General features: G+C 42.8%; 1 protein-coding gene across 2 annotated transcripts in view; it reads left to right on the forward strand.

The window, feature by feature from the left end:
- The first annotated feature begins 15,625 nt into the window (after nt 1-15,625).
- Nucleotides 15,626-25,971, forward strand: part of VAV3 (vav guanine nucleotide exchange factor 3) — a 338,168-nt gene continuing 327,822 nt past the window's right edge. Inside the window, exon 1 of one of the 2 annotated variants that reach the window (XM_040626968.1) lies at nt 15,626-15,906. In XM_040626968.1, the coding sequence (XP_040482902.1) occupies nt 15,703-15,906 (204 nt within the window). In that variant the 5' untranslated portion in view covers nt 15,626-15,702. The remainder of the gene's footprint in view (nt 15,907-25,971) is intronic. The other variant, XM_008704211.2, reaches the window with a different exon arrangement.

The raw sequence follows: 25,971 nt of genomic DNA on the forward strand, positions 1-25,971 counted from the left end.
TCCTTATTTAATTGAAGTTACAAGTTCTTTGTCTAAAATAAATCAAGATAAAGCATTCCATGGTGACATGAAAGTTTTCTTTTGGCATGTGTTGTTGGGAACTTGGGCACTGGTTTTTCTTTATGGGAAAAAAAAAAACCCTTTTTATCTCACACTGTGAACTTTATAAGTTCTAATATAAAACATGTTTTGATGGCAGCCTAACTGTTGTAAAGCCACAAGAACAACAAAACTAATTTTATGTTTTAAAGTATGTTATTTTCTTGACCACTGAGGAAAATCTCCCCTTTCTACACTAGAATTAAATCTACCATTTGATTTCCTCCTCTTGTAGTTGATAATATCCCTTTCTTGTATAAAGGAATTTTTAAAGTAGAGAAATTGTTTCCTTATCATAGAAAATTTAAGGAAGATAAGAGAAAAAGAAAACAGCAAATGAAATAAGATAATAACAATTGCCATATAAATTTTTAATAAAAAATTAAGCTTCTGAACTTCTTCAAAAATTAAAAAAAAGAACAAAGCTTCAAATTGAGAACATCTATTTCCAATATTAAACCTAATGTCTGTGGGCAATCCTTTTCCCTTGGGGGCCTTTGAAGCAAACCACTTACTTTTCATGGGTTCTTCCTGAAAGGAAATATTGTTCCTTTCGAAACCATTCATTTGAGTATTATTTGACTTGGATTTTAGCCCTATTATTTTTGAAGCATAAAATAATGTTTTTTCAGAAATATTTTTTACGATTGATTTGATCCATCATTTATTAATTAGGAAGACTCTATGATCTTTAAATCAGCGTTGGTTAGAAGAAAAGAAAAGGTATCTAGATAGCTTAAGCAGGGCAGCTTCCCTAAGTGAGTGTCACAACTATTAGTTCATACATGGTTAAGAAAAAATAGAAACGCTTGTTCGTAAAAGTGTAAGATTCAAAAATGTATCCTCACTAAAGTGAAACATTCTTTTTGAAAATATTAGCAGGTTGGCGGGGCGCCTGGGTGGCACAGCTGTTAAGCGCCTGCCTTCGGCTCAGGGCGTGATCCCGGCGTTATGGGATCGAGCCCCACATCAGGCTCCTCCGCTATGAGCCTGCTTCTTCCTCTCCCACTCCCCCTGCTGTGTTCCCTCTCTCGCTGGTTGTCTCTATCTCTGTCAAATAAATAAATAAAATCTTAAAAAAAAAAAAAGAAAATATTAGCAGGTTGGGTAGATGGCCTTTTTTTTTTTTTAAGATTTTATTTATTTGAGAGAGAGAGAGAGAGCAGGAGAGGGGGGAGGGGGCAAAGCGAGAGGGATAAGCAGACTGCTGGCTGAGAGGGGAGCCCAATGCAGCACTCGATCCTGGGACCCTGGGATCCTGACCTGAGCCGAAGACAGACGTTTAGCTGACTGAGCCACCCAGGCGTCCCAAACCTAGTGATTTCTAAGGCATCTGCCTGTAAAACTGCTACAGGGTCAGGGGCATCACATCCCCAGTCCCCTGAGCAGCCTCTCTTTCTGTTAATACCAATGACACCAACTACCCCCTGGCGCCTCAATACTACTACACCTCAGTGTTCTCTTGCTCTTCCTTCCCCCAGTCCCATGACCCCCGTGTTTGTCTCATGCTGTCACCTGTTGGAACAAATAGTCTCTGAGGTCTTCAGTGGAGAGCCACTAGAGAAACACCTCCCACCAAGCAAGTCTTCCTAGTTCCATGCCCATTTTCACCTCTCCAAACCCTTCTTGTATTCTGAGCCCATAGGAGAGAATTTAAAATCAAAGTTGCTGACTCCAAACAGCACAGAAATTACTTCTTTCTTTACTCTAATACATGGGCTGCACTGTATGTTAGAAATCAGGAAAAGAGAATTTCAACGACTCAGAGAACTCACCTGTACTTTGGCAGAACTTTCTGGTGCCATCTCATGATTTCCCACCCACGTATTAAAAGCTACAGCAAACTCCGGCACCTCAGCGGCTCAGCTGGTTAAGCATCTGACTCTTGGTTTTCAGCTCAGTTCATGATCTTAGGAGTGAGTTCGAGCCCCTCGACGGACTCCTGCTCAGCACAGAGTCACTTGAGATTCTCTCTCCCTCTCCCTCTGCTGCTCCCACTCATGTTCTCCCTCTCTCTAAAATAAGTAAATAAATCTTAAAACAAACAAACAACAACAACAACAAAAAACTATGGCAAACCATTCCATAAGCTCTATTTAAAAAACCAAAGAAGTATAATGTCACTTTTAATCAATTGGATTCTGTTTAGCCAGGAAAATAAACTACTTACAAAAAAGTATGGTACTTAAAAGGCTGTCTAGGAGCGCCTGGGTGACTCAGTCTGTTGAGTCTGACTTCGGCTCAGGTCAGGATCCCAGGGTCCTGGGATGGAGCCCTGCATTGGGCTCCTGGCTCAGCAGGGAGTCTGCTTGTCCCTCTCCCTCTGCCCCTCCCCATCACTCCTGCACACTCTCTGTCCCTCTCAAGTAGATAAATAAAATCTAAAAAAAAAACAAAACAAAAAAAAAAACATTAGGTCTGATTCTTAGCAGGTAGAGGAGATTTGAGAGGGGACACAGAGTTCAAATGTGCACGTGGCCAAAAAGTGAGAATAACAAATAGAGTTTATACAGTTAAGAACAGCATACTTTATTTCGGATACACACTTTCATAAATCTTTAGTCATTGAGCAAAGTCAGAGGGAGAGCGTAAATTCTGACAAGGTATCTGTCTTATTTCTCACTCAATCTCTAGCATTAGAAAATATAGATGATCAATAATTATTTAATAAATGAGTTAATTATCACAGACCAATTTGGAATCCTAGAAGGGGAACAAATGGACTCAGATAAGGAAAGTAAAGCCCCAAAGCAGAATTGAGATGGGCCTCTAGTTACTTCCACTGTAGACCTCCTAATCCCTGGGGAAGGAGGGATTACAGTTCAGCAAAACCGCACCTGTAGGAGACATATGGAATGGGCCTCAATGAATATTTTATGAAGCATGTATGGTTTGCTGTTGAGTTGCTTCAATAATTTTTCACCAGTTTTTTTTTTTCTTCTACAGTACAAATTTAAGAAGACATTTTTATGCTCTGTAAATCAGATATTGAATCAGGGTTGGCCCTAACTGACTACCTGGAAGTAGTCAGAAGCGCTCTAGCAGGGGTTTCCACTCCTGCCTTGGGGGCAGTGTTATAAAGGGCATTCTCACAGGGACTAGCATTGAACCTGTCCTCTGGTGTGCACTGACCTGGGTTCAGGTAATAAGAATGACACTGGCTGTCATTAGTTTCCAGTGAGTCTTTCCCTTGATTGTGTGTCTGCTGTTCTCTCAACTGTTCCCTGAGCTGGTGGCTCTCCGCCCCTGTGTTCCTACCCCAATTCTCTCAAATACAGATCTCACAGCTTCCACGGTCTCCAGTAAAACTCAGTTCAGTATTCCTCGACTCTTCTAACCACCCAGTTACAAAGCCTCAGGGTCATTGTTTTAAAAGATTTATTTATTATTTTAGAGAGAGAGAGAGAGAGAGCGCACAGGGGGAGGGGCAGAAGGAGAGGGAGAGAGAATCTTAAGCAGACTCTGAACTGAGTGCAGAGCCTGCGGCAGGGCTTAATCTCAGGACCCGGACATCACCACGTGAGCTGAAATCAAGAGGGGGTTGCTCAACTGACTGAGCCACCCAGCCACCCTGGGAGAGTCATTGTTAACTCATCCCTGCCTGTTGTCCCCACCAAGTCCAGTCGATTCTGTAAAATGCTCCACAGCTGTTTTTCAGTCTTAGTCCTTTTCATCTTCTGCCTCGTACGGTGCAGTAACTTCTTAATTGGTCACCTGGCCTCCTCAAACTATCTTTTTCAGACATACCGTGGTCAGAGTTTTCATCCCAAATTCCCACTTCAACCATAATTCTCCCCTCTTCAAAAATCCCCAGTGGCTTCTTGGTACCCCTGTTCTATCTTCCTTTGAGAACCTCCATGATCTGACCCCCCCCCCTCAAAACAATCCATTGTTGCCTCCTGATACCATCCGTCTGGTCCAGCCAGCCCGTTTCTTATTCCTTAGTTCTCCACAAAAGCTTTGTTTGTTCTGAATTCTGTGTTTTTATCCACGTTATTCTTCATTTGGAAAACCCTTCCTTGCTACAGGCGCAGGTCAAATCCTACCTCTTCTATAAAGACTTTTAAAATGTCTTCATTTTTCTTTGATCTCCCACTTCCAGCACATTAACGTGTTTATTATCTACATAATTCTTTTTGGTCCTTGCTCACAGGCCATTTTGCAATATGATTTAGCTATTTCATGGTCTCCATTATACATTATTTACTTCTTTATACGTGTTCTTGTCCTCAGCCTGGTGCTATATAAATATACAGAAACTCAATAAACATTTTCAGACCTGATGAATGCAGCTGTGGTTTAGTGGAAAGAAACTTCTACCTGGAGTTACATATTTTGGATTTGCATCTGAGTTCTGCTGTTCCACAGCCAAGTGACATGAGAAAGTCACAAAAGCCCATTGATTTTCAAATTTTATTATTTTAAAGAATCACCTGGATCTTTCATTCAAGGGACATAGATATTACAGCATCACAGGGGAAAGTCTGAACAATTGAAAAGATACTCACCCTTTTGGTTGGTAACTGTTGAGACTGGGTGATGGGTACAGGGGGTTTAGTAACTATCCCTTCTACTTTTGGATAGGTTTGACATTCTTCATAATACAAGGCAATCATCATCCTGGAGCACTAGTGAAAAATGCAGAAATTCTGATTTAACAGATTCCTAGATATCCGCCATAAATTTTGATTTTGTGATTTGAAGTAAGGTTTAGGAATCTTGTTTTTTATAGCCATGTTGTTATAAATATCGCTCTACCTCTCTGTCCCTTTTTTCTAAGCTGTATAATTGGGACACAACCTCTACCCCACGGATCTACCGTTAAGTAAAACAAGCCGTGTAAAAGCTAAAATTTAATTCCTGGCTCATAATCTGAAGCCCGGGATATATTTAAAGTAACATAACCTTGGACCCTTTAGGAAGGACCCTGCTCTCATAAATGGTCAGTGACGACTTATAAACCAGAAGATGAATTTAGACAACCAAAGCCAAGAATGAAAAAGAGTAAAAGAAGTGAAAGAATGTGATTAAGAGTAGTACTGATGAAGGGACGCCGGGGTGGCACAGCGGTTAAGCGTCTGCCTTCAGCTCAGGGCGTGATCCCAGCGTTATGGGATCGAGCCCCACATCAGGCTCCTCTGCTATGAGCCTGCTTATTCCTCTCTCACTTCCTCTGCTTGTGTTCCCTCTCTCGCTGGCTGTCTCTATCTCTGTCAAATAAATAAATAAAAAATCTTTAAAAAAAAAAATCTTAAAAAAAATTTCTTAAAAAAAAAAAAGAGTAGTACTGACGCATCTTCTCTTTTTCATGCTCTGCTAAGTGATTTGACCCCTTCTCGGAATGAACTGCAACCATATTTAATTTGAAGAGCTCGGCGATAGCAAATTGCCAGTAAGCAGGGCATTTCACGGATGGTCTCACTAGACTGGTGACTAAGCTAATTTTCAACAGCTGGAAGGACTTATCTCTCTCACACAAATCATGTATAGTTCAGACACTGTGGAGAAAATCCCTCTGAAAAACAAATAGACTACACACCTCTTATAAATGAGGTATGATTTAGGATTTTTGAAAAAGAATTCTGAGACTTCTATTAAACATATTTTTGTTTTAAATCACATTTTTATTTGCTCATAGTAATTGCTTATCAATACTAAATAGATAGCATTTAACACTACAATTGCACTAGATACTTTATCTTCTTCAGCACTTTTGGAATGTTTTTGTTTTGTTTTGTTTTTTAGAGAGAGAGAGAGTGGGTATGCACGCATGAGCAGGGGAGGAGCAGAGGGAGAGGGAGAGAGAATCTTAAGCAGGCCCCATGCTCAGCACAGAACCCTGAAGTCATGACCTGAGCTGAAATCAAGATTTGGACACTTAACCGATTGAGCCACCCAGGAACCCCAGGAATGATTTTGTTTTTAAATTGGATGGATCATAACCGTTTTTAGTTATATTGGTCCCCTGTTTCCAGCTACCACTACCCCCCTACACCCATACTTTTTATCCCTTCAAGGCTGCTTCTTACACTTTTCCCAAAACTTTTAGAGAAAACTTTCAATACGGCAAATCTAGACAACAGAAAATTAATTATGCATAAGAATGCTGGAAGTAATATGAAAAATTTTGTGGCTTAAAACTAGAGATAGTAGGGTTGACTTGGTGTCTCGGTCAGTTAAGTGGCTGCCTTCAGCTCAGGTCATGATCCCAGCGCCCTGGGATCAAGCCCTTTGGGCTCTGAGCAGGGAGACTGCTTCTCCCTCTCCCTCTACCCCTCCCTGCCCTGCTCATACTCTCTCTCTCTCTCTCTCAAATAAATAAATAAAATCTTTTAAAAAAAGGACTAGAGATAGCATGTCTAAAGTGATAGGTCTGAGAACACTCATTTATCAATAAATATTTAGTGAGTTCTTGGGAATTCCTAGATGAACCAGACACTGTTTCCTTAAGGATTGCTCTTAAGACCAACAAAAATAACCATAAGACAAGGTAGAAATGATACTGGTGGGGATAGGTTGAGTGGCGGTGGTCAGGCAAGGATGAGATTGTCATTCATTATCAGGGAAGGCTTTCCCGAGGAGGCAGCCCTTTACCTGGGCTTGTAGGAGTTTAATATTGGCAAAGGGATGTGCTCCAGCTTCACTGAACCCCCCACTCATTCATCATACACATTGGCTACAGATCTCACTTAGGTTAGAGCCACATTTTGTGGCCATGGAGCATAGCATGGCTTGTATGGCTGAGTTGTAGGAACTGGGTCCACTGGCCACATTCATTTAACAGCTGCTCTCATTTGCCACAGTGTGTAGCTGGAATGAGATGGCAATTTGGTTTTTAGTCCTCCTGCAAATTGACCATTGCTTGGCTCATTCTTGAAAGATCCTTTGAAAAGTGAAATTTAAGGCTTGTTTTTTCCCCAGTTTATCAGCTGGGTATGAGAACATCGTGGAGAACTTTCGGGTAGAAAATCTGGAGGGAACGACAGATTCGAAATACAGAATATCTTTAAACCCATATCTCATTTGGATCAGTTTCCCCAAAACAGCAAAATATTACCTATACCTTCAAATGAAAGAAGTGGAAAAGGGTAGTTAAAGCCAACTTCACATGAGATTATTATTTAAAAAGAAATACAAGAATTTCTTCACTGATACTAGTTTCCAGCTCCTTCCAGATGAGAAATACTTTTACATCTATAATGAAACTATGGCCACCTTCATATATATTCCATGAGACATTATTAAAGAACAGTTGAGCTTTTAATCGCTGAATGTGAGAAATGTCATAAGCATGAGAAAGGCAATTATTAGGCAGAGATCCGGTGCAGAATATCCAAACCAAATGTAGTAGCGACCTTCCTGCTGGTCCTCATTCTGATGCCAGAGACCCACTGGCTTTGGGTTGGCGGCATCTGCCTCCTTTTCACTTTTACTAAAAATTAAACTGATAACTTCCATGGGTGTGGGGCCACAGTTTCTACCATCTACGCACGGATCACAGCAAAGCAGTGTAAAGAGAGATTTCAGCCAGCGGCCACCTCCTCCCCGGCACCTTCAGATAGGAGACAGATCAAAATGAAAGGCACTGATAGACAGCCAGCAGCCAAATCTCCTTCGCTTTGATGCAAGTAACCCAGTTCCCCATCAGTGGGGTGGAGGCAGGCCGGAAGCCCACAGCCCTAGTGCTAGTATTGATCACCCGTCTTCCCCAGCAGCCCGCGGCAGCTCCTCTCCCATTGTTTTGTGAGAACGGCGGAACCACTTAGCGCAGAAGCAGGGCCGCCTGGGAGATTCCTGCTGATAACTTGGAGGGCAGGGGTGTTTCGCTGAGAATTACCTTGGTTAGTCAGGACGCTCAACATTGTGGAGTTTCTAATTAATGCCTTCAACTCATTTTGCTTTATTAAGATGCATCAATGTTAAGTTTTGCGAGGCCTGGGGACCCTGCTGAAGTTATTCCTGTCCGTGGCACTTACAGTGATTAAGTAGAGAGAGGGAAGGGGCCACAAGTGTGGAGACAGCAGGATTCTAGAAGAGAATAGACTTAATGTAGCTGGCTGCCCTTCTCGGCCTAGGGCGGACCCCAAGAGAAAGGTCTTCTGTGTTCTATCCTTCCAGCTTTGTACCTGTTTGTAAGTTTACTCGAGTATCAGCTCTTGTAAGCAGTGAACATTAGATAAAAACCATCAAATGCCTGGGTGGCTCAGTCGGTCAAGCATCTGCCTTAGGCTCAGGTCATGAACCCCGGGTCCTGGGATTGAGTCCCTTATCGGGCTCCCTGCTGTGGGGGAGTCTGCTTCCCCCTCTCCTTCTGCCCCTCACCCCTGCTTGTGCTCTCTCTCTCTGACAAATAGATAAATAAAAATCTTAAAAAAAAAAATGAAACAACAATAACAAAAAACACCACCACATAGAAACACCTGGGATCTTTGTGCCATCTTTCATAACCTAGTCTGACAATGGTAAGTAAATTTTCACAGAGATTTAGTATAGAACCCTGTTTTACTTTTACTCTGTAACTCCATATAAACTTTAGAAGACTGTTTTACACTTAGAAAGTGCTAAATATTTGTTAAATGAGGTAGGTGAATCAGATTTGCTATATTGCCAGTTTTTTCTTTGGTAATGGACAATAATTTTTCATTTTTTTAAGAATGATTGTTCTTCCTATATATACTGACATTTAAAACATATAAGAATAGTTATCTTGTTTTTTGTTTTTTTTTTTTTTCAGGTCTACCATTGCATCCTCTTCTCTCTTTAAAATAATCTGAATTATTGTTCTTTCGGAGCAATCCTCCTTTGATTTACCCCTTTCCTTCTTATACCCTAAGGCTATATTCTGATCTAAACAGTCCTAAATTTTAGTTTCTGAGAAATGTCAGAGAGGAGAGAAAGCAGAGAGAAGAACACATAAGTTATTTCCTAAATCTAGGAAATTTCTGTAAGAACAACTTCAAAGTTGTAGCCAGCAACAAACCAAACAGTTTGAAACAGAAATGGTTATTGTGTTTCAATTCCAGCCAGATACATGATGTTCTTCTACTGTTGCCAGTGAGTCTCCCTTTGTGTTTGTATGTGCAATAAAAACCAGTGTATGATTTTACAGGTAACCTAATGCCAACATTGCAAAATAGAGCATAAACAGTCTGCAAAAATATATAAATGTGAGAGCGTCTGGGTGCACATGTGTGAGATTAATAAGGCACATTAGATTTCCATTTTGGTGCTTTTTAGCATTCTCATGTGAATTCCCCAAAAGCTGGTGAGCCTTTTTGTTAAATCACTCCTGCGTTGCCATAATGAGTCTGATGATCAGAAAACATACCCATGAGTTTTCTAAAGCACAGTACTTCAAAACCCCATGTCACTCTGGAACATAACACAGCATAACACTATAAAGCAAAAGCTTAACAACCAAAATGAATACATGGAATACTTAAGAAACTTTAAAAAACATTTAAAAATGGAATATTTAAAACATAGGAATAAAGAATTAAAACGTTACTTTACCAAGCAGATTTTGCTTCTTTTCCTGATATTTGAATAGCAATAGAGGGGAATTTCATTTATGTAAATACTGAAACTGTGCTTTTTGACTGAGTTTGCATAGGTGTGGTGCATTCACACTTGGCTATGTGTGAAGCCGTCTTTTTGGAGTCTGCCCTTGGGACTCTCTCTGTATTTTCAATCTCCAGCGTGGCAGAATGGCAACATCGTGACACGTGTGGATCTTGGCCTCACAGTGTTTGGGCTCCCATGCTTGTTCTGCCACTTACTGGCTGCTTGAATTTGGGCAAGAGCATTGGGCTTTCTGAGTCTTGGTTTCTCCATCTATAAAATGAGGGAAATAACAGAACCTACCTTAGAGAGATTATAAGAATCAAATAAGACAAAGCATAGAAAGCACATAGTTCGGTAGCTAGCCGTCAGTGTTTATAAGAACTCAATATATTGTAGCTGTGATCTGATCTCAGGCATAATTAAATATGCTCGCTCCCTCAGGTAGTTCCTAGTTGTGTGATAATGGGTTTTAGTTGTTGAAAGACATTCAAACAAAAATAAATGAAATAGGTTTTTTGTTTGCTTTGGGGTGGGGGAACAGGGGCACTTTCTAGTACTCCTGTAGTCTCTTCCCATGGGTAAAGCCAACCCATTCTGCAGTATTGCTTTGTTTTCCCAAGGTTATTGTGTGGCTGGAATACATCTGGGTGACACGTGGAAATAGTAAATCGAACTTTAGCTTTGCTGTTCTCCTCTCTTAGAATTGCTATAATCATGTGATTTACATCCTACTCGTTTCATTTACCCACCCACCCACCTGCCCATCCATCTACCCCTCCATCCACTCACCCATCTATCCATCCATGTGTCCACCATCCATCTGTTCATCCACTCACCCATCTATCCATCCATCCATCCATCCATCCACCCATTCGTCCGTCTGTCCATCTCCTACTTGGTGCTACGCATTGGAGATATGACATGAATTAGATATAGTCCCTGTTCCCAAAGAGCTCACTGGAGGGGCAGTGTGGAGTTCAGGGAAGGTGGTGGTAGTTGTGATGTCAGACACTTCAGGAGATAATAATTCTATGAGGAACTCAGTATAATGATTGTGATAGGCATAGGATTTTATGGAAACAGAGACAGTTCAGACTTCCCACATCAGATTTTAATATTCACCATCTCAGTATGAAGAGCTGTCTCTTTGACGATTTATTTATATCAACATGCAAATAAAATTGAAATGTTCCACAAATTAGATCAAGGCCCTTAGTTGCTTACAGGAATACACAGTTATTTAGCTATTTAGCTTTTCCCGGCAAGTCCAGCCTTCTCAGTCGTATTTAAAACATAATGTGTACATGTATTGCTGCTAATGTTGGAGAGCAGACTAATGTCTAACCAGGGCCTGAGGGCGGCAGCATGTTTAATGTGAACCAGACTCGCAGAAGATCCAGCTGAGGTGCAGTTAATTTGGTGAATTAAACCTTTGGAGCTTCATTGTGTGTGTGTGTGTATCCACAGTGGAGAGGGAGTAGGAACACTTATATTTTCATTTATTTGGACATTAGTTAGCTAATTAGTATTTTATTAGTCCACCCCTTGTAGCACAAAGACTTCGGGTCATGTTCTTATGCTCCTTTTTAGGCTGCAACTATGGAGGCTTTTTGTGTCATAAGTTATTGCAAGCAAATTTCTTTTGTTAGATGCTAAGTGATAATTTGAATAAGGGCCATTATCATCATCATTGCTGTTGTTGTTATTATTGTTTTAGGGCTTAAACATGTCAGAAGAGAAAGGAAAATCCTGTGGTCCTAACAAGATCCTGCTCAGTTATACCTAAAAATATTTAAATTCACAGATTCACACTGATTTGATGAAATACGCTCACAGTTATTGAAAGAATGATTGCTATAGAAATCCCGCTCTAACCCATCCTATCTTTACAGTGGTTCTCTGGTATTTATTTTTAAAACAGAAACTAGGAACTTAAAGCCCGTATCCCTAATGGTTGTGAAACCAAACTACATTTGATTGTAGTTGAAGAAAATTAACCCAACAGAGAGCCTGGATTTCAGTTTGCAGTCCACCATATTTATGGTTTTGTGTTTGTAATGCTTTCATGAATAGATTTATCTTTGATATGCTTTATAGCATTGATGATTCACTTCTGTGACATAAAATAAATAAAGAATAAGAAATCCGGGTTTCTGAATTTCTTCGTGGTAGATAGATATTAGTGCTTTTGTAACCTTAGCAGTTGAAATAATAAAAAGAAAAAAATCGCTGAGGACTGAGTGACAGCACAAATTGTATAGCAAGAAATGAATTTATGTGGCTTTCATCTCCTGTGCAGTCCTTTGGTATATTAGGGTTGATGCATAACCTAGTGAATTCTCAAATCCTTACTTTCTGATTATGGTGTAATTTTGAACGTAGGAAGAGCCCTAGTGTGTGATAACCATCATCTGTTGCCTTCTTGTCTTTCCTGTTTCCTGAAGCTCAGACACCACCCATACTGTTGCCCATTTTTATACTACCTAGGGCTGAGGCAAAGCTCCGAACCGCAGAGCAATGCAAGAGAGAAGAGAGGGCACCTGGAGGACCCAGAAAGGTTCACAGGACACACAGGAAGGAGCAGACCTTCTCCCCATGTGCCCTGACAGTTACACTGTGAATGCTCCCTGATCTTTTCACTACCAGGAAGAGAGGGCAGAGAGAGTAGAAGGAGACAACATAGCTCATTTGTTCATTCATTACTCACTTACTCAACTAATATTTATTTATTTATTTATTTATTTTTATTATTATTTTTTTAAAGATTTTATTTATTTATTCGACAGAGAGACAGCCAGCCAGAGAGGGAACACAAGCAGGGGGAGTGGGAGAGGAAGAAGCAGGCTCATAGCGGAGGAGCCTGATGTGGGGCTCGATCCCATAACGCCGGGATCACGCCCTGAGCCGAAGGCAGACGCTTAACCGCTGTGCCACCCAGGCGCCCCTCAACTAATATTTATTGAATGCTTATGGTGTGCCAGTCACCAAGGTTGGTTCTGGGAATTTGAAGATGAATAAGTTACCATCCTTGCCTTCAAGGTGTTTCAGTCTAGCGGGGAGAGATTTAAACTAGTAATTAAACTCCCTACAGTAATTATTATAATGGGGAGCAGCTTTGAATAGAAACAGCACAGACATGGAGGCCAATCACACTCACACCCTGTTGTGAACTTCGTAACCCAGAAGAAGGGGGTGCTTACTGCCTTTGATATCGTTTCTTCGTCTGTTAGGAAAGGGGAACATCTTCTACTTTGCAGTTAATTTTGTCAAGTGCCCAATAGAGGGCTTGGCCTTCGGTAAAAGGCAGAGTGTGGGTGTACCGCAGGAGCTAATGCAGGTTTCAGGGCAGTGGGTCCACCGAGTCCTAAGTCCCAAGTCCCACGTGTAAGAATGGCCTTCATGGGAGCAAGGGCCTAGCACTAGCAAGGGGTTTCCACTTGACAAAATTTAATCCTTATCCCCCAGCTGGTCATTATCACTAGGTAGTAAGATTTTAAAAGAAAACAACCTCGCCTGACAGCTCAAAAAAGCCCGTTTTCATTGTTGTCCAATTTCTGACACTTTAATGAGTTCCACATGACTCACATTTTGCCACTTAGCTCCTTGTTTACTTGAAGAATCCTGCACTTCTAATAGCCCCCTTCTAGGCCTTCCATGGCTTTTCCTCTTGCCCTTCTCTCCACTCTCTGGCTCACTGTTTTTGAGAAGTATTACGTTTTGAAGTAATAGTATATATATTATAATACATATGAATCGTAAAAAAACAGGATTTGTTTGGTCATTGCTGCCTTTTTGTGAACTAAAATCTATTGGTTAATGTTATGGAGCTCTTACTGTTAGGTACCACATGTTTTATGCATTGTATCAGTGCTTCTCAGACTTTAGCACAAATACGTGTCACCTGGGGATCTTGTTTAAAAGGTAGGCTCTGCTTCATTCAGTCTGGGGGTAGCGTCTGAGAGTCTCCATTTCTAACAAGCTTTCGGGTGGTGGTGCTGCTGGCCCAGAGACTGCATTTTGAAAAGCAAGGTATTGTATCATTTGATCCTGACGACAGCACTATGAGGGATTATTTTTCCCATTTTACATATGTGGAAACTGAAGGTTAGAGGCATTTTGTAATTTTCTCAAGGTCATGTTGCTAGAAACTAGCCAGGCTCAAGCTCTAAACCCTCCTCTGCCTCTTGGTAGAGAGTATGTTATCTGAGTTTTGGAAATGTCCTACAAACTCAAGGGTAATCTAATGCTACCTGAAATGTAATTTTTACTTCTAGTTATTATTTTTTTAAAATGCAACTTCTTTCCCAATTTGATTTCTCTTTATGCCGGATCATGTGTTACATGGTGATTCAGATGTGTTGGATTTTTGTTTCTAAAAATATGTAAAGTTTAGTATGATTTATTTGCCAAAGTTGTAGTTTAGGAAACATGGTGCCATTGATGTAATCTGGATTGAACACAAGGGGAAACTGCTGGGGAAGGATGTATGTGAGGAAAGGAAATCCTCCGGCTGATTTATTGTTTAACGCTCAGCGTACGCCGTGTGCTACGCTTTTCACAGGCTAATGGAAAAGGACCCAGTCCCTGTCCTTTACAGATCAAATATATTAAGAAAAAAATTTTCACCTTATCAAATTAATGTTTCATAATAGAGAATTTGAGTTAGGGAAGTGTAATACAATAAAAAAAATCTAAAATCCCACTTTTTATTTTCAAAATTTAAAAGGATTCATCTGGAAAGGGTGAGCCACGACCACATTTATACAGCAGTAAGAGCTCAATGTGGTAGTATCTTACCATGAATAGTTTAAACATTGTTCTTGGTTTTGAGGGGCAGTGGGAGGAAAAGCGGTCCAGTTAGGAGTCCGCAAGGGATGTAAGAAATGTGAATGCGCTGCCTCAGTCAATTCTGAATTCTGGGGGCGTGTTCCAAGTTTGCTAAGGGTCCCAGAGCTTGGCCCGACCCCCACAGCTGAGGACGGATGCTAATTGCTCTCCAACCTGGTCCCGGGTCACCGGCGCATGCGCAGTGGGCCGCCTGCGCTCGGAGGGCGTCTCACCGGCCTATTTCTCCCCTGCAGCTTTCTGGGCGGTCAGAAGAGCGCCAGGACTGTGGCGTTGGGCAGTTACCGGTCTGAGAGGGAAACCGTCTCTAAGTGAAAAAACACCTGGCGTCGAAATAGGCTCCGGGGTTAGGGGCAGGTTTCCGCAGGCGTCTGCGCACACACTTTTAAGGTGCCAAAACGTCCTCACCAGCAACTAACTTGGAGACACAGGAATCCTCTGCACGAAGGGAATTTAGGGGCTAGAACGGGAAGGGGTGAGGGGTGACGATCTCTAAAACTTTCAGCACTGCGTTCTCAAGATGCTCTGGGCCCCTTTTTCATTTCTCTTGGGAGTCCTGGTGCCCCAATTAATCTTTCGCTCCCCTGGGACCCTTTAAAAAACTGCAGTCCCCATCGGGGGTAGGGGGATCCCTGTAGGAGCCCCTCTGTATTACAGTGTTCAGCCCCACTTTCCCCAAACCGGGAAGCCGCCCCGAGGGAAAAATCCCCGGACGTCCGCGGGGGGAGGGGTGGGGGGCTGTGCGCTCCGCAAACCTGCGGGCTCGAGGTGGGCGGGGGCACTGGGCTCCCCCGCTCCGGGCACCGACCCCAGGCCGGGGCGGCGGCGCTCTCCCACCGCGCCTCTGGGGACTCGCAGACGGCAGCGAGACCGGCCGGCGCGCTGGGCATGCTCAGTTGCCGGGCGCCGGGCTCGCGAGTCGGAAGCCTGTGCGCTGCCGCCGCGGAGCCGGCCGGGGCGCACGGAGAGCGCGCGGGACTCGCTGCAGCTGCGGCCGGGCGGAGGAGGAGGAGCCGGGCCGGGACCGGACCCGAGCCCCGCGCGGAGCCCCCGACCCGGCGGCCGCGGCGCCCGTACCCCCGCAGGGCAGGGGCGGGCTGCGGCTGGCGTCGGCGGGGCGTGGAGGAACCTCGGCGGCGGCGGCCGCATCCTCGCCTCCTGCCCCGGCCGGGCCGCGTCCCGGAGCCGTCGGGCATGGAGCCGTGGAAGCAGTGCGCGCAGTGGCTCATCCACTGCAAGGTGCTGCCTGCCAACCACCGGGTGACCTGGGACTCGGCGCAGGTGTTCGACCTGGCGCAGACCCTCCGCGATGGAGTCCTGCTCTGCCAGCTGCTCAACAATCTCCGGGCGCACTCCATCAACCTGAAGGAGATCAACCTGAGGCCGCAGATGTCCCAGGTAAGGGAGCCGGCGCGGGCGCCTCCGCCTCCAGCCGGCGTCTCCCATTAATCAGTCGGCTAATTTCTTTGTGTAAATGCAAACATCTAGGTGCGCTCAGCTTGCCCTGCCTCCCAGCCTTCAGCTTTGGGGATTGCTTCGGCTTTTCGTACCTTGGCTTGAAATGGTTTAGGTGGTTTAGGTCTTTAGCAGAATGCTGAAGTCCTGCGTCCGGAGATGGTATGAGGATTTCGTAAAGGCTTTCTGTGAGGCGGGGGGACAAAAACTGTCTTAGGGTGCCCTTCATCTACTTCTGTGCGTTTGTGTGAGTGTAGGGCAACAAAAGGAATGTGATTCAGTCGTTTTACAATCACAATGGTGAGGGATCAATTGAGGTGATGGGGGTGATTTTGCTTTTAGTCTGTTCTTTTGCTTTGCGTTTCGTCCCCATGTTTTCTTGAAAGAGGAACCATAACATAAATGATGACTCTAGGAAGTGGAGGGCGTTCCGGTACCGTTATCTGTACAGGAATGACACTGGCCAAAGGGAGGAAGAGGGAGCACCGTGCAGCGGTTGTCCCCGAAAGCCCCTCGAGCTTTTGGCCAGCTGGCGAGCTTGGCTGTGTTTACAGCTCTTCTTAAGCCATGTGAGAAGGAGCGAGGCCAACCCCTCTCAGCACCGACAGGAAACAAGAAGTTTCGCTAGAGGTTGTGCTTTCCTTCATTCAGGGCTTGCTCATGTGGTGTGGTGCACGCTTGGCTCCTGTAGCCTTGCTGGGAGGTGCCTCTTCGAGGGGTATAAAAGAAGAAGAAACCTAACAACTCTGGGAGGCTGTGTGCATCCTAGAGTCAACTCGAAAGTCACTGCTCAGAGGAAGAGCAGTTTTGTGGTCCTCTGAGAAAGTTTCTGTGCAGAAAGATCTTAAACGCCATTCAGCACATCTTTTTCTCCTTGTAAATAAAAAAATATTCAACTTAAAACAAAATTGAATAATTCCTCTCTTCATGTTAGTGTTTCACCAGGGTCCCTCTGCACCCCAAATTCTGCATCCCTTGCCTATCCTATTTGCCTGCAGTCAGCTGGTTAGCAGTCTCCCAGACAGAACAGGCTTGCAAGTGGTGAGAACCATATGATTTTGGAAGGGAGATAAATTATTATATACTTTCCCATAATCTTGGGTGATGATTGCCAAATCTCTGGACCCCTTCAGAGTTGTCTCAATTCTGGATATCCTGTTAAGGGTGTGTGGGTTTTTTTGTTTGTTTTTGTTTTTTAAGATTTGAGAGAGAGAGAGAGAGAGGGAAACAGAGCACCAGCAGGTGGAGGGGCAGAGAGAGAGGGAGAAGCAGACTCCCCACTGAGCAGGGAGCCAGACATCCTGGGACTTGATACTAGGACCCTGGGATCACGACCTGAGCCTAAGGCAGACGCTTAACTGTCTGAGTCACCCAGGTGCCTCCTGTTAAGGGATTTAACAGACATTTCCATGAAGCTGGAAAGCTGCTATTCTGAGCAGAGTTCTGCAGGGAGCTGCAGTTGGTTGTAGAGTTTACAGATCACCATCTTCCACCTGGCCTATAGCCTCAGGAGGCAGTGTGGGTCAGGATGCTTTGGCCCACCAGCAGGGAATATAGCATTGTGTGCACTTTCTGAAACTTCAGTTTCCTGGAACCCTCAGGGTTTCTGGACAGCTGAGGATCTCTTTTAATCTTCCAACCTATATTGGAATGTTAACAGTGGATGAATATCTTCAATGTTTTTGCTCTTTGTTTAATATAGTCAATGTAATGTAATCTTTCTGATCACTGAGGAGTGTCATTATAGGCATCATGACTGAAGATTGAGCACATATGATGCTCTAAGAACGTGATTCCCTACTGGGGGTACCACGGTGAACACCAGGATCCTTGCCCTAAAGGAATTATTACTCTGTGCCATCAGATAAGCCACCAGGTTATAATGAGGTAAACAGCTGAATGACTTTCCTGAGGCTATTTTGCTTTTAGATTCTTAAGCCTGTCCAGTCCTGAGCTTTCTGGTTTCAAATTCAATGCAATTTTCTCTGTAATGCACTGTGAGTGAGGGCTTCTCACAAAAAGTGAACCCCTGAAGGCTAGTACCTGAAATGATGATGGCTGTCTTTCCTTCGTTCTTGACCACATTGCAGAGAGAGAAAGTTGCTGAACAGCTGAGTGCTGGATAGATGAGTTGTATTATACAGACTGTCATTAAATCCTCAAATGACACTAATGATTTTGTGAAACAAGGTGACCTATTTAACATACCTGCAGCGCCCAGCACTTAAAAGGTGTTCACCATTAGTAAAATTACTTAAAACATTTCTTTTCTGCTGTCCATATTTAGAGTAATAGGTTGCAATCAAAACTTTAAAACTATTGTAAGGTCTGTAAACCTCTTTGGGCTGACATCTCTTCTGCATCTAACTACTCGCATCTTTCTAGCTGCTTCTAGTTATGACTCATACCCCATCAGCAATATTCATATTGCATAGTGAATAACCTAGTAACCTAGTGAAATCCTGACATGCATCCCAGCAGACTTTGTTCATCTGAATTTAGAGATGTCATTACTAGTATTTGTGGCTTTTGCCGCTTCAAGTATCTAAGAGTCATTCTGTCCAGCTGATTTAGGTTCTATGGAAGATATTAATTTGAATTTCCTTATAGCACATGATCTTCTAGGCCAGGAAATAACTAGAAGTTTTCACTTCAGAGTTTCGTGATGAACAGACATTGACAAAGGAAATTTTAGTTTGTTGGTGTTTTGCTTATTGGCCGTCTCTAATTATCCTGTAAGAGGCTATAAAATGAGTAGCCTCTTTTAATAAGAGTGTTTATCTCTAATGAGTGTCATTTCTTCCATTCTCTTACTGTTTGCCTTCTACCTTTTTTGCATTTTAAAAAATCCCAAAAACAAAACTGCAAATAATTGCTCAACAATAGGTTTGAATTTTGAGGTTTTAAATTATCCTTCAAAATAGAATTATAAATGGGATCCCAGGGTCATATTGTTCTTCCTGGCTGTGCCTATCAGCCTCTTTTTAGTCTTGCTACGTTGGTAAAAGGATCTTCAGTTCAGAAATAAGTACTTTTTTTTTTTTTAATGGGGCACCTGTGTGGCTCAGTTGGTTAAGTGTTTGCCTTTGGCTCAGGTCATTATTCCAGCATCCTGGCACTGAGCCCCGCATTGGAGCTCCCTGATCAGCAGGGAGTCTGCTTCTCCCTCTGCCTCTGCCCCTCCACACCGCTACCCACCCCCCACTCATGCTCTCTCAAAGAAATCAGTCTTTAAAAAAAAAAAAAACTTTCTTAAAAATCCTGACTTAGAATTTGTTTAAAATGAATTCAAGAGGTAGGCATTAAACAAAATTTAGTCACACATTTAACATGTTCCTTTTATAAAAAATAAACAAAATCTAGATGATTCATGAAAGTCCAAGAAATCTGGCATCTGTATATACTGGATTTATTTTTCATCCGAAAGAGTGTTTTAGCTAGAATATAAAGCACAAACAGTTCTGGGAGAGAAGAGCCTATCTGTGATAGTTGTATCGGGGGTGCATTGTGGAAGGGCATGGTTGTAGCCTTGATGTCCTTTTTAGTGGTTAAGGAGGTCTCTGTGAGTGCCTGTAACCAATCCTAGATCTATCAGTGAGATTATCTTAATCTTACTGTTTTGTAATGGACAATTTTTGGTTATGTCCTAGGATGAGAGTAATACATTTGATGAATTTACTGACCACTGTGTATGGTATAGGTAAACTTTGAATTATCTTAAAATGAATTATTCAGGCTTTCAGGGTTCTTTCAGCAAATATTTGGTTCTATTTGCCAGGCACTATTGTAGATACTGGCTTGGGCAAGAAACAAAGGCAACAAAACTCCTGCCCTAAAAGGATTTATATTTTAGTGGGGGAAATGGACAATAAAGAGGTGACTATATAACATGTCCTATGAAGAGGTTTCAACCCATTAAGGGACTAGAGCAAAATGTGATTCGATTTCATAGAAGGTAGTCAAGAAGGGCTTCTCTGAGGAGGTGACAATTGAGCAGGGACCTGAAGAAAGTAAGGGAATGCAGGAATATGGATGTTTGAAAGATTACTGACTGAGGGAGTACCAAGTGCAAAGGTCCTGAGGTCAATTAAATACTGGAGGAATAACAAGGCCACTGTGGCTGGAGGAGAGTAAGTGTGGGAAAGATGAGGTCAGAGAAAATGGGAGCCAGATTTTTAAGGCTAATGTGTCCTTGTAAGGACTTTGACTTTCCACTCTGAGTGAAATGGGAAGTCCCCTGACCTGACTTACCTTTTCAACAGGGTCACTCTGGCTGTGTGCCGGGAGGTGACTCTAGAATAGAATGGAAGCAGTCAGGCTAATATTGTCTCTCCAGCAAGAGATGATGGCAGCTCTGACCAGAGCGATGGCAGGGCAGATGGCGAGAAATAGTTCAGTTCTGCAAATGTTTTGAAGGGACAGTCAGCAGGAGTTTATTGATGGAGCCAGATTGGTGCATGGGAAGAAGAGAGGAGCCAAGAATGACTCCAAACTGTTGGCCTGAGAAATTGGAAAGACAGAGTTGCCTTTACTAAGCTGGGGATTACTGGAGCACGGCGAGCTTTCGGTGGCTGTCTGAAGAGAGCAGGGAGATCGGGAGCCGGTTAGTGTAATATACATTATGCTCTCCCTGTAGACAGCTAAGCGGAGATGCTGAACAGGCCATGAAGAAGTTGGGATAGAGACGTGAATTTTGGAGTCGTCAGGGTATAGGTGGTATTTAAAATCATGAGATCAGATGATATCACTCAGGGAATAGTGGAAAGAAAAGGTCAAAGGAGTGTGTGGGGGGGAAAATATGTGTATAATATAAGATAAATTTAATGTGTTCCTAAAACTTCTGCCTCGGATTGCTCCTCTTCTGAATGCTGTTTCCTCTGTCCTCGATTTCCATGTTTTTGACTGTCAAGTGTTGGTGATACAGCATTTCTAAGAGTGTATCACTTCTGTCCGCGGGGTTTCCTTCCAAGCTAACATGCAGTTGGGCTTTGATGCTGTTCCTACTTTTTCAAAAAAGGTTTTAAAACAACAGCAACTTTATTTTTGCTATACATAACTGTCCATTGTTTTAAAAGCTAGGATTATTAGTTTCAGCATAAGGTGGGTGTTCAATACATAGGTCTGCACTCCCTGCCCCCCCCAACAAGGGGGTGCTGTGTGAAGATGACTGGGTTATACTGAAGGGAGGTGAAAGGGGGTCATTGTCCAAAAAGAGTGGTGTGCGCAGTTTTAGTCAGTTCAAAATAATGTCCTTATCAGTCTTCTCAGAAGTCCCTAACCTCCTTGCCATTTGTGACATTCCCTTGGATAATCTGTCAGCATAATGTTAAACTTGACACCAGTTGAGATCTTTGCATGTGAAGTAGTGAAGTCCTATGAAGGCCCTGTAAGCACTTGCTCTGTAGGCATACTCGATGGCTTAACCTGACTCTCTAGGAACCAGAGCCTGGGATAAAGGCTAAAGTGCCGAGACCTGATTGGTGAGGTGCAATCCCAGGACTGCCAGGGTGAGGGAAATGGGAAAGTGTGTGTTTTGTTGCGTTGATGGGGGGAAAATTATATCATGTTTGTAATGCGAACATGTTTGTTTCAGTATGGATACCAATTTCCTAATTTTAAGTACAACAGACCCTGTTCAAAATTATTTTAAACTCTCTATGGCATTTGACATGGCCTTTTCTGTTCCTTCTGAAGCTCTCCCTTGATTCCTACCACCCTACACATTCCTCATTCTCTCATCGTTTTTACTGTCCCCTCCTGTTTCCTTTGCTGGTTTCTCTTTAAACATGCTATGGAAATTTGAATTGCCTCCTTCATTTTCTTTGTTCGTATTCTTTCCTGTGTCCTCATGTCACTGTAATGTTACCTACTTCTCCTACCTCGATGGGCCCCAAATTCATGCTGATGGCCTATACCGGCGTGTTTGATGCCTCCGCCTCAATCGGTGCAATCACTTCACGGATGAAGGGTGACCATCACGGGAGACCTCATGGTGCAGAGCTCACCTCCAGCCGAGGGGAGGATGAGCTTGATGGGGCAGAATTGGGCGTGAGCAAGGCTGCTGCTGAAGGTCAGCCGGGGGAGGAGGCGGCCAGTGAATGCCATGCCAGAGAAAGGAAGGATAGAGAGGGACAAAAAGATGGACAGGATGGAGAGTTGTAACGGACAAAGCCTCGGGGCCTTGTCAGGAGTCAGGAGTGTCTGGAATGAGCCTGTGTTTCAGGCTTGGGTGATGGGGGGCAGTATAGAGGGAGGTGCAGATTTCAGAGGGAAAGGGAGCTTTCCCTTCAGTTTTAGCTGTGGAGTTTGAAGCTATTATTAGTTACCCTCCGTATTCTTAGTGTCAAGCATCCTATTCTTTTTTTCTTTCTGGCTTATTCTAATACCTAAAATCCAACAATTTTTTTGAACTCTTGGTCCTGCCACCTCTTCACTGCCTTCATGTCTTCATTTCCTTCCTCCTTAGCTTAAATACTGCAGTCATGATAACTCCAGCTTCTCTTGATTTTTGTGATACTCATTTGAGTAAAGTGCAACCCTGGTTAAATCCAGCTCTCCCCTTCTGCCTGCAACTTGGCTACTGGGTGTAAAGGAGGAAAACCTATGACACTCAGACTAGTCTCGCTTTAAATTCATGATCCCTAACCTCAGTGGGGCACCCTAGGCTATGCAACCACCTGATTCCATTTCTCTAGACCAGATATTCTCAAAGTATGGTCTGGCGACTCCTAGCAGGGGTCCAGAGATGGATACCTTTAGGAGTTCCATAAGGTCAAAAATCTTTTATAACTAAGACATTATTTGCCTTTTAATTTTCTCACAACTGTATAGTGGAGTTTTCCAAAGGCTGCATGACCGTGCTGATGTCTTTGCTATGATGGACCATGGATTATGTGCTTGTAGATATTTTAAAGATTTCTCAGTTGTGAATATTAATACTGGTAAATCTTGATAGATACAACCCCATAAGCAGAAGCTGCTGAGGGTTCTCAATAACTTTTTTTTCCTCAATAATTTAAGAGTGTAACCAGATCCTGAAAGTAAAAAGTTTGAGAACTGCCTTAGACCATTCACTTTCTGACTTTCCCAGATGACTACTTGTACCTTTTTTTAAAATTGTAGTTGACACACAATGTTACACTAGTTTTGGGTGTATAACCTAGTAATTCAACAAGTCTATACATTATGCTATGCTCACAAGTGTAGCTATGATCTGTCACTATACATTATTACAATACCTTGATTATATTCCCTATGCTCTTTCATCCCTGTGACTTATTCATTTTGTAAGTGCAAGCCTGTATCTCCCACCGCCCTTCACCCATTTTGTGCCCTGCCACCCCCCCGCCCCTTACTTGTTGAATCACATTCACCCTTGTCTCCATTCTTCCCTCTCATCTGGTGACCTTGCTTCCTATTCTAGAAAACAGACAATCAGGAGAGCTTCCTCAGATTCTCACCTTCTTGCATCATGTCCATAGACGATGCTTCCTCTCCTGTTCTATGGGCAGATTATCAGGGCTCCTAGGGAAGGCCAGTCCCTTCCTCACTCTATCCCCATGCTTTCCCGCATCATCTGTTCTCTTCTGGATCTTAGCATTTGAATGCACAAAGGCTGTTAGTTCCCTCATCTGATTCAGGATATGTTTTCAAGGTAGAGCCACAAAGGCTTGCTTGAACACTGGGTGTGATGGAGAGTGACTGAGGATTCCTAGGGCCTACCTGAACTGCTGGAGCAAGTGGCCAGTCAACCTCCTTATAACTGTTTAGTAGTTCCTTATGGACTAAAGGGCTAAAATCCAGATTCCTTAGTAAGCATGCAAGGCCCTGCTTGTCTGGTCGGCTAGAGGTGTCTGCTCCATCTCGCCATTTTCTTCCACTCTGTGCTTCTGAACTTTTTTTGTGGCTTCTCAAACGAACTGTGCTGTTAAATGTCCTTCGTTATTGCATGTGCCCATCTCTCTGCTTGAAATGCCCTTATCTGTGTGATTGGAGAGTCAGTTCAAGAGTCACCCTCGCTGATCACGTACTGCTTTGTGTCACACTCTATGGTGTACATAGGTGGAAAACGACATTCCTTGCACCGTTTTTGCAATACTTTGTCCCTTCCAGGCTGTGACCTGCTTGAGGCTGCCATAGGCTTGTTCATTTATATACATCTCTAAAAACTGACACTGCGACTCCTACATGATACACATAAATAGGCATAAACTAAATTCATGGATGGATGGGAAATAAGGACTTTGTTCACTACCTTTTCAAATAGATCTATAAATTTTAATAAGATGTACTTGGCACTATGTCATTAAAAATCAAAAACATCTGTTCATTGGGTGGCATTAGTAATAATCGATAATACTTTACCACTTAACCACCTGAGTAACTTTCAGGAAGTGTCTAGAACTGTTTGTTCTTTTTCCTATCTAAAATAGACGTGATAAAAGAACTTACCCCTTAGGGTGGCTGTGAGGACTGAATGAATGAATTAGCTCTGTGACTGGCACGGAACAAATTCTCAAGTGTGAATGATTGTTACTGTGATTATTACTATTTCTGAAGAAACCTACAAGGTAGGTGTTAACACTTTCCATGAATTATCTCCTTGTCACACCACCACAAAACAGTCACTGTTCGTTATCCCCATGTGATACTCCTCCAAGGCGAAGAGCAGTTTAGTAACTTGTACTAACAAGTAGTTCAGGGTGGAGTCAAGATTAGAATTAGTGTTTAAAGCAAACTGAGTTCCTTTAAGGCTATTAGCACATCTGAATGTGAATTGTAGTGAATTTTTTTCCCACTGTATAGCTCTTTTGTAGCCTTTGCTTAGAGGAATGTTCTCAGATTGGTTTTGTGGTTTTTGTGGTTATCAATAACAGCACCTCCTTACTAGTTATGGACGAATAATTTTGGTTTCAGGGTATTGAATGTATCAACTGGATGATTTTATATTTATCATCGTATGCAGTGTAAAATGGGAGAGAGACCTCTGACAGGTTCATGATGGGGAAAGGAAATCAGGTAGAAAAACTGAGGAAAGTTAGAGCAGGAGAATGAGTATAGTTGGTCCTTTTTGGCCTCTTAATAGTGTGCCTGGTAACACCTGGTCCTGAGCTCATCATGGTTTTATGCTCTACTTCTGAGTTGGGTCAGGAGTGCCTACATTTCCCTGGGCAGCAAGAACATCATTGTTGTAAATAGGCTTTCAAATGGTGGTTTGCTTTTTTTTTTTTTTTCCCCCCTGTATTATAGCCATTCTTCTTGTAAATGCATGGACACCTGTTAGCTGTTATTTAGAATATTATACCCACCGCCCCATTAACATAGACCCTGCATTGTGTGAAGGCCAGTCACAAGTTTGCATTTAGCCTTTCCTCAATCTTAAGCATTTAGTGGACAGAACCATGAACAGCATAAAAGTAGATATTTTTAATTTTCATAGGAAATTATTTTAGAATTTTGTGCTATCTGAATGTGCTTTCAAAAATGTGTTGCAAGAATTGTAGTCAGCCTTTGAGTTGCTTGCTTAACAGGAAGCCAGCAGGATATGCTGCTCTCATGGGAGTTCTCTAAAGGGTCAATTAATATGGAATAGTCAATGAAACATTTGATACTCACCTTCCATGATTTTCAAAGTACTTGTCTAAAAATAGATCAGTAACAGCTGGCTTGAATAAACAAGCATCTTGCCTCTGTGCCCACTAATGTCAGCAGCCTTTTCCTGGGAGCATGGGCCAATAGGGTTTAATGAAAAGGCTTCAGGCCAGGAGTCAGGGGACCTGAGAGGTGCAGCTCTGTCTCTGACCTGTGGCCTTACCAAATAGCTGCTTCTCTTTGTCTCTACCTTCCATACTTACAGCAATAATAGCAAATACTAACATATCAATAATACGCTGAATAGCAGCTAAAAGTTTTTATTGCATATTTAGAGCTCATTAAGGAGGCATTATGGTTTCATGAAGAGAGCTTTGGGACAAGACAGGTATGTTTGAATCCCAGCCTTGGCACAGA

Source organism: Ursus maritimus, unplaced genomic scaffold (assembly GCF_017311325.1).
Source record: "Ursus maritimus isolate PB19 unplaced genomic scaffold, ASM1731132v1 scaffold_12, whole genome shotgun sequence".
NCBI lineage: Eukaryota > Metazoa > Chordata > Mammalia > Carnivora > Ursidae > Ursus > Ursus maritimus.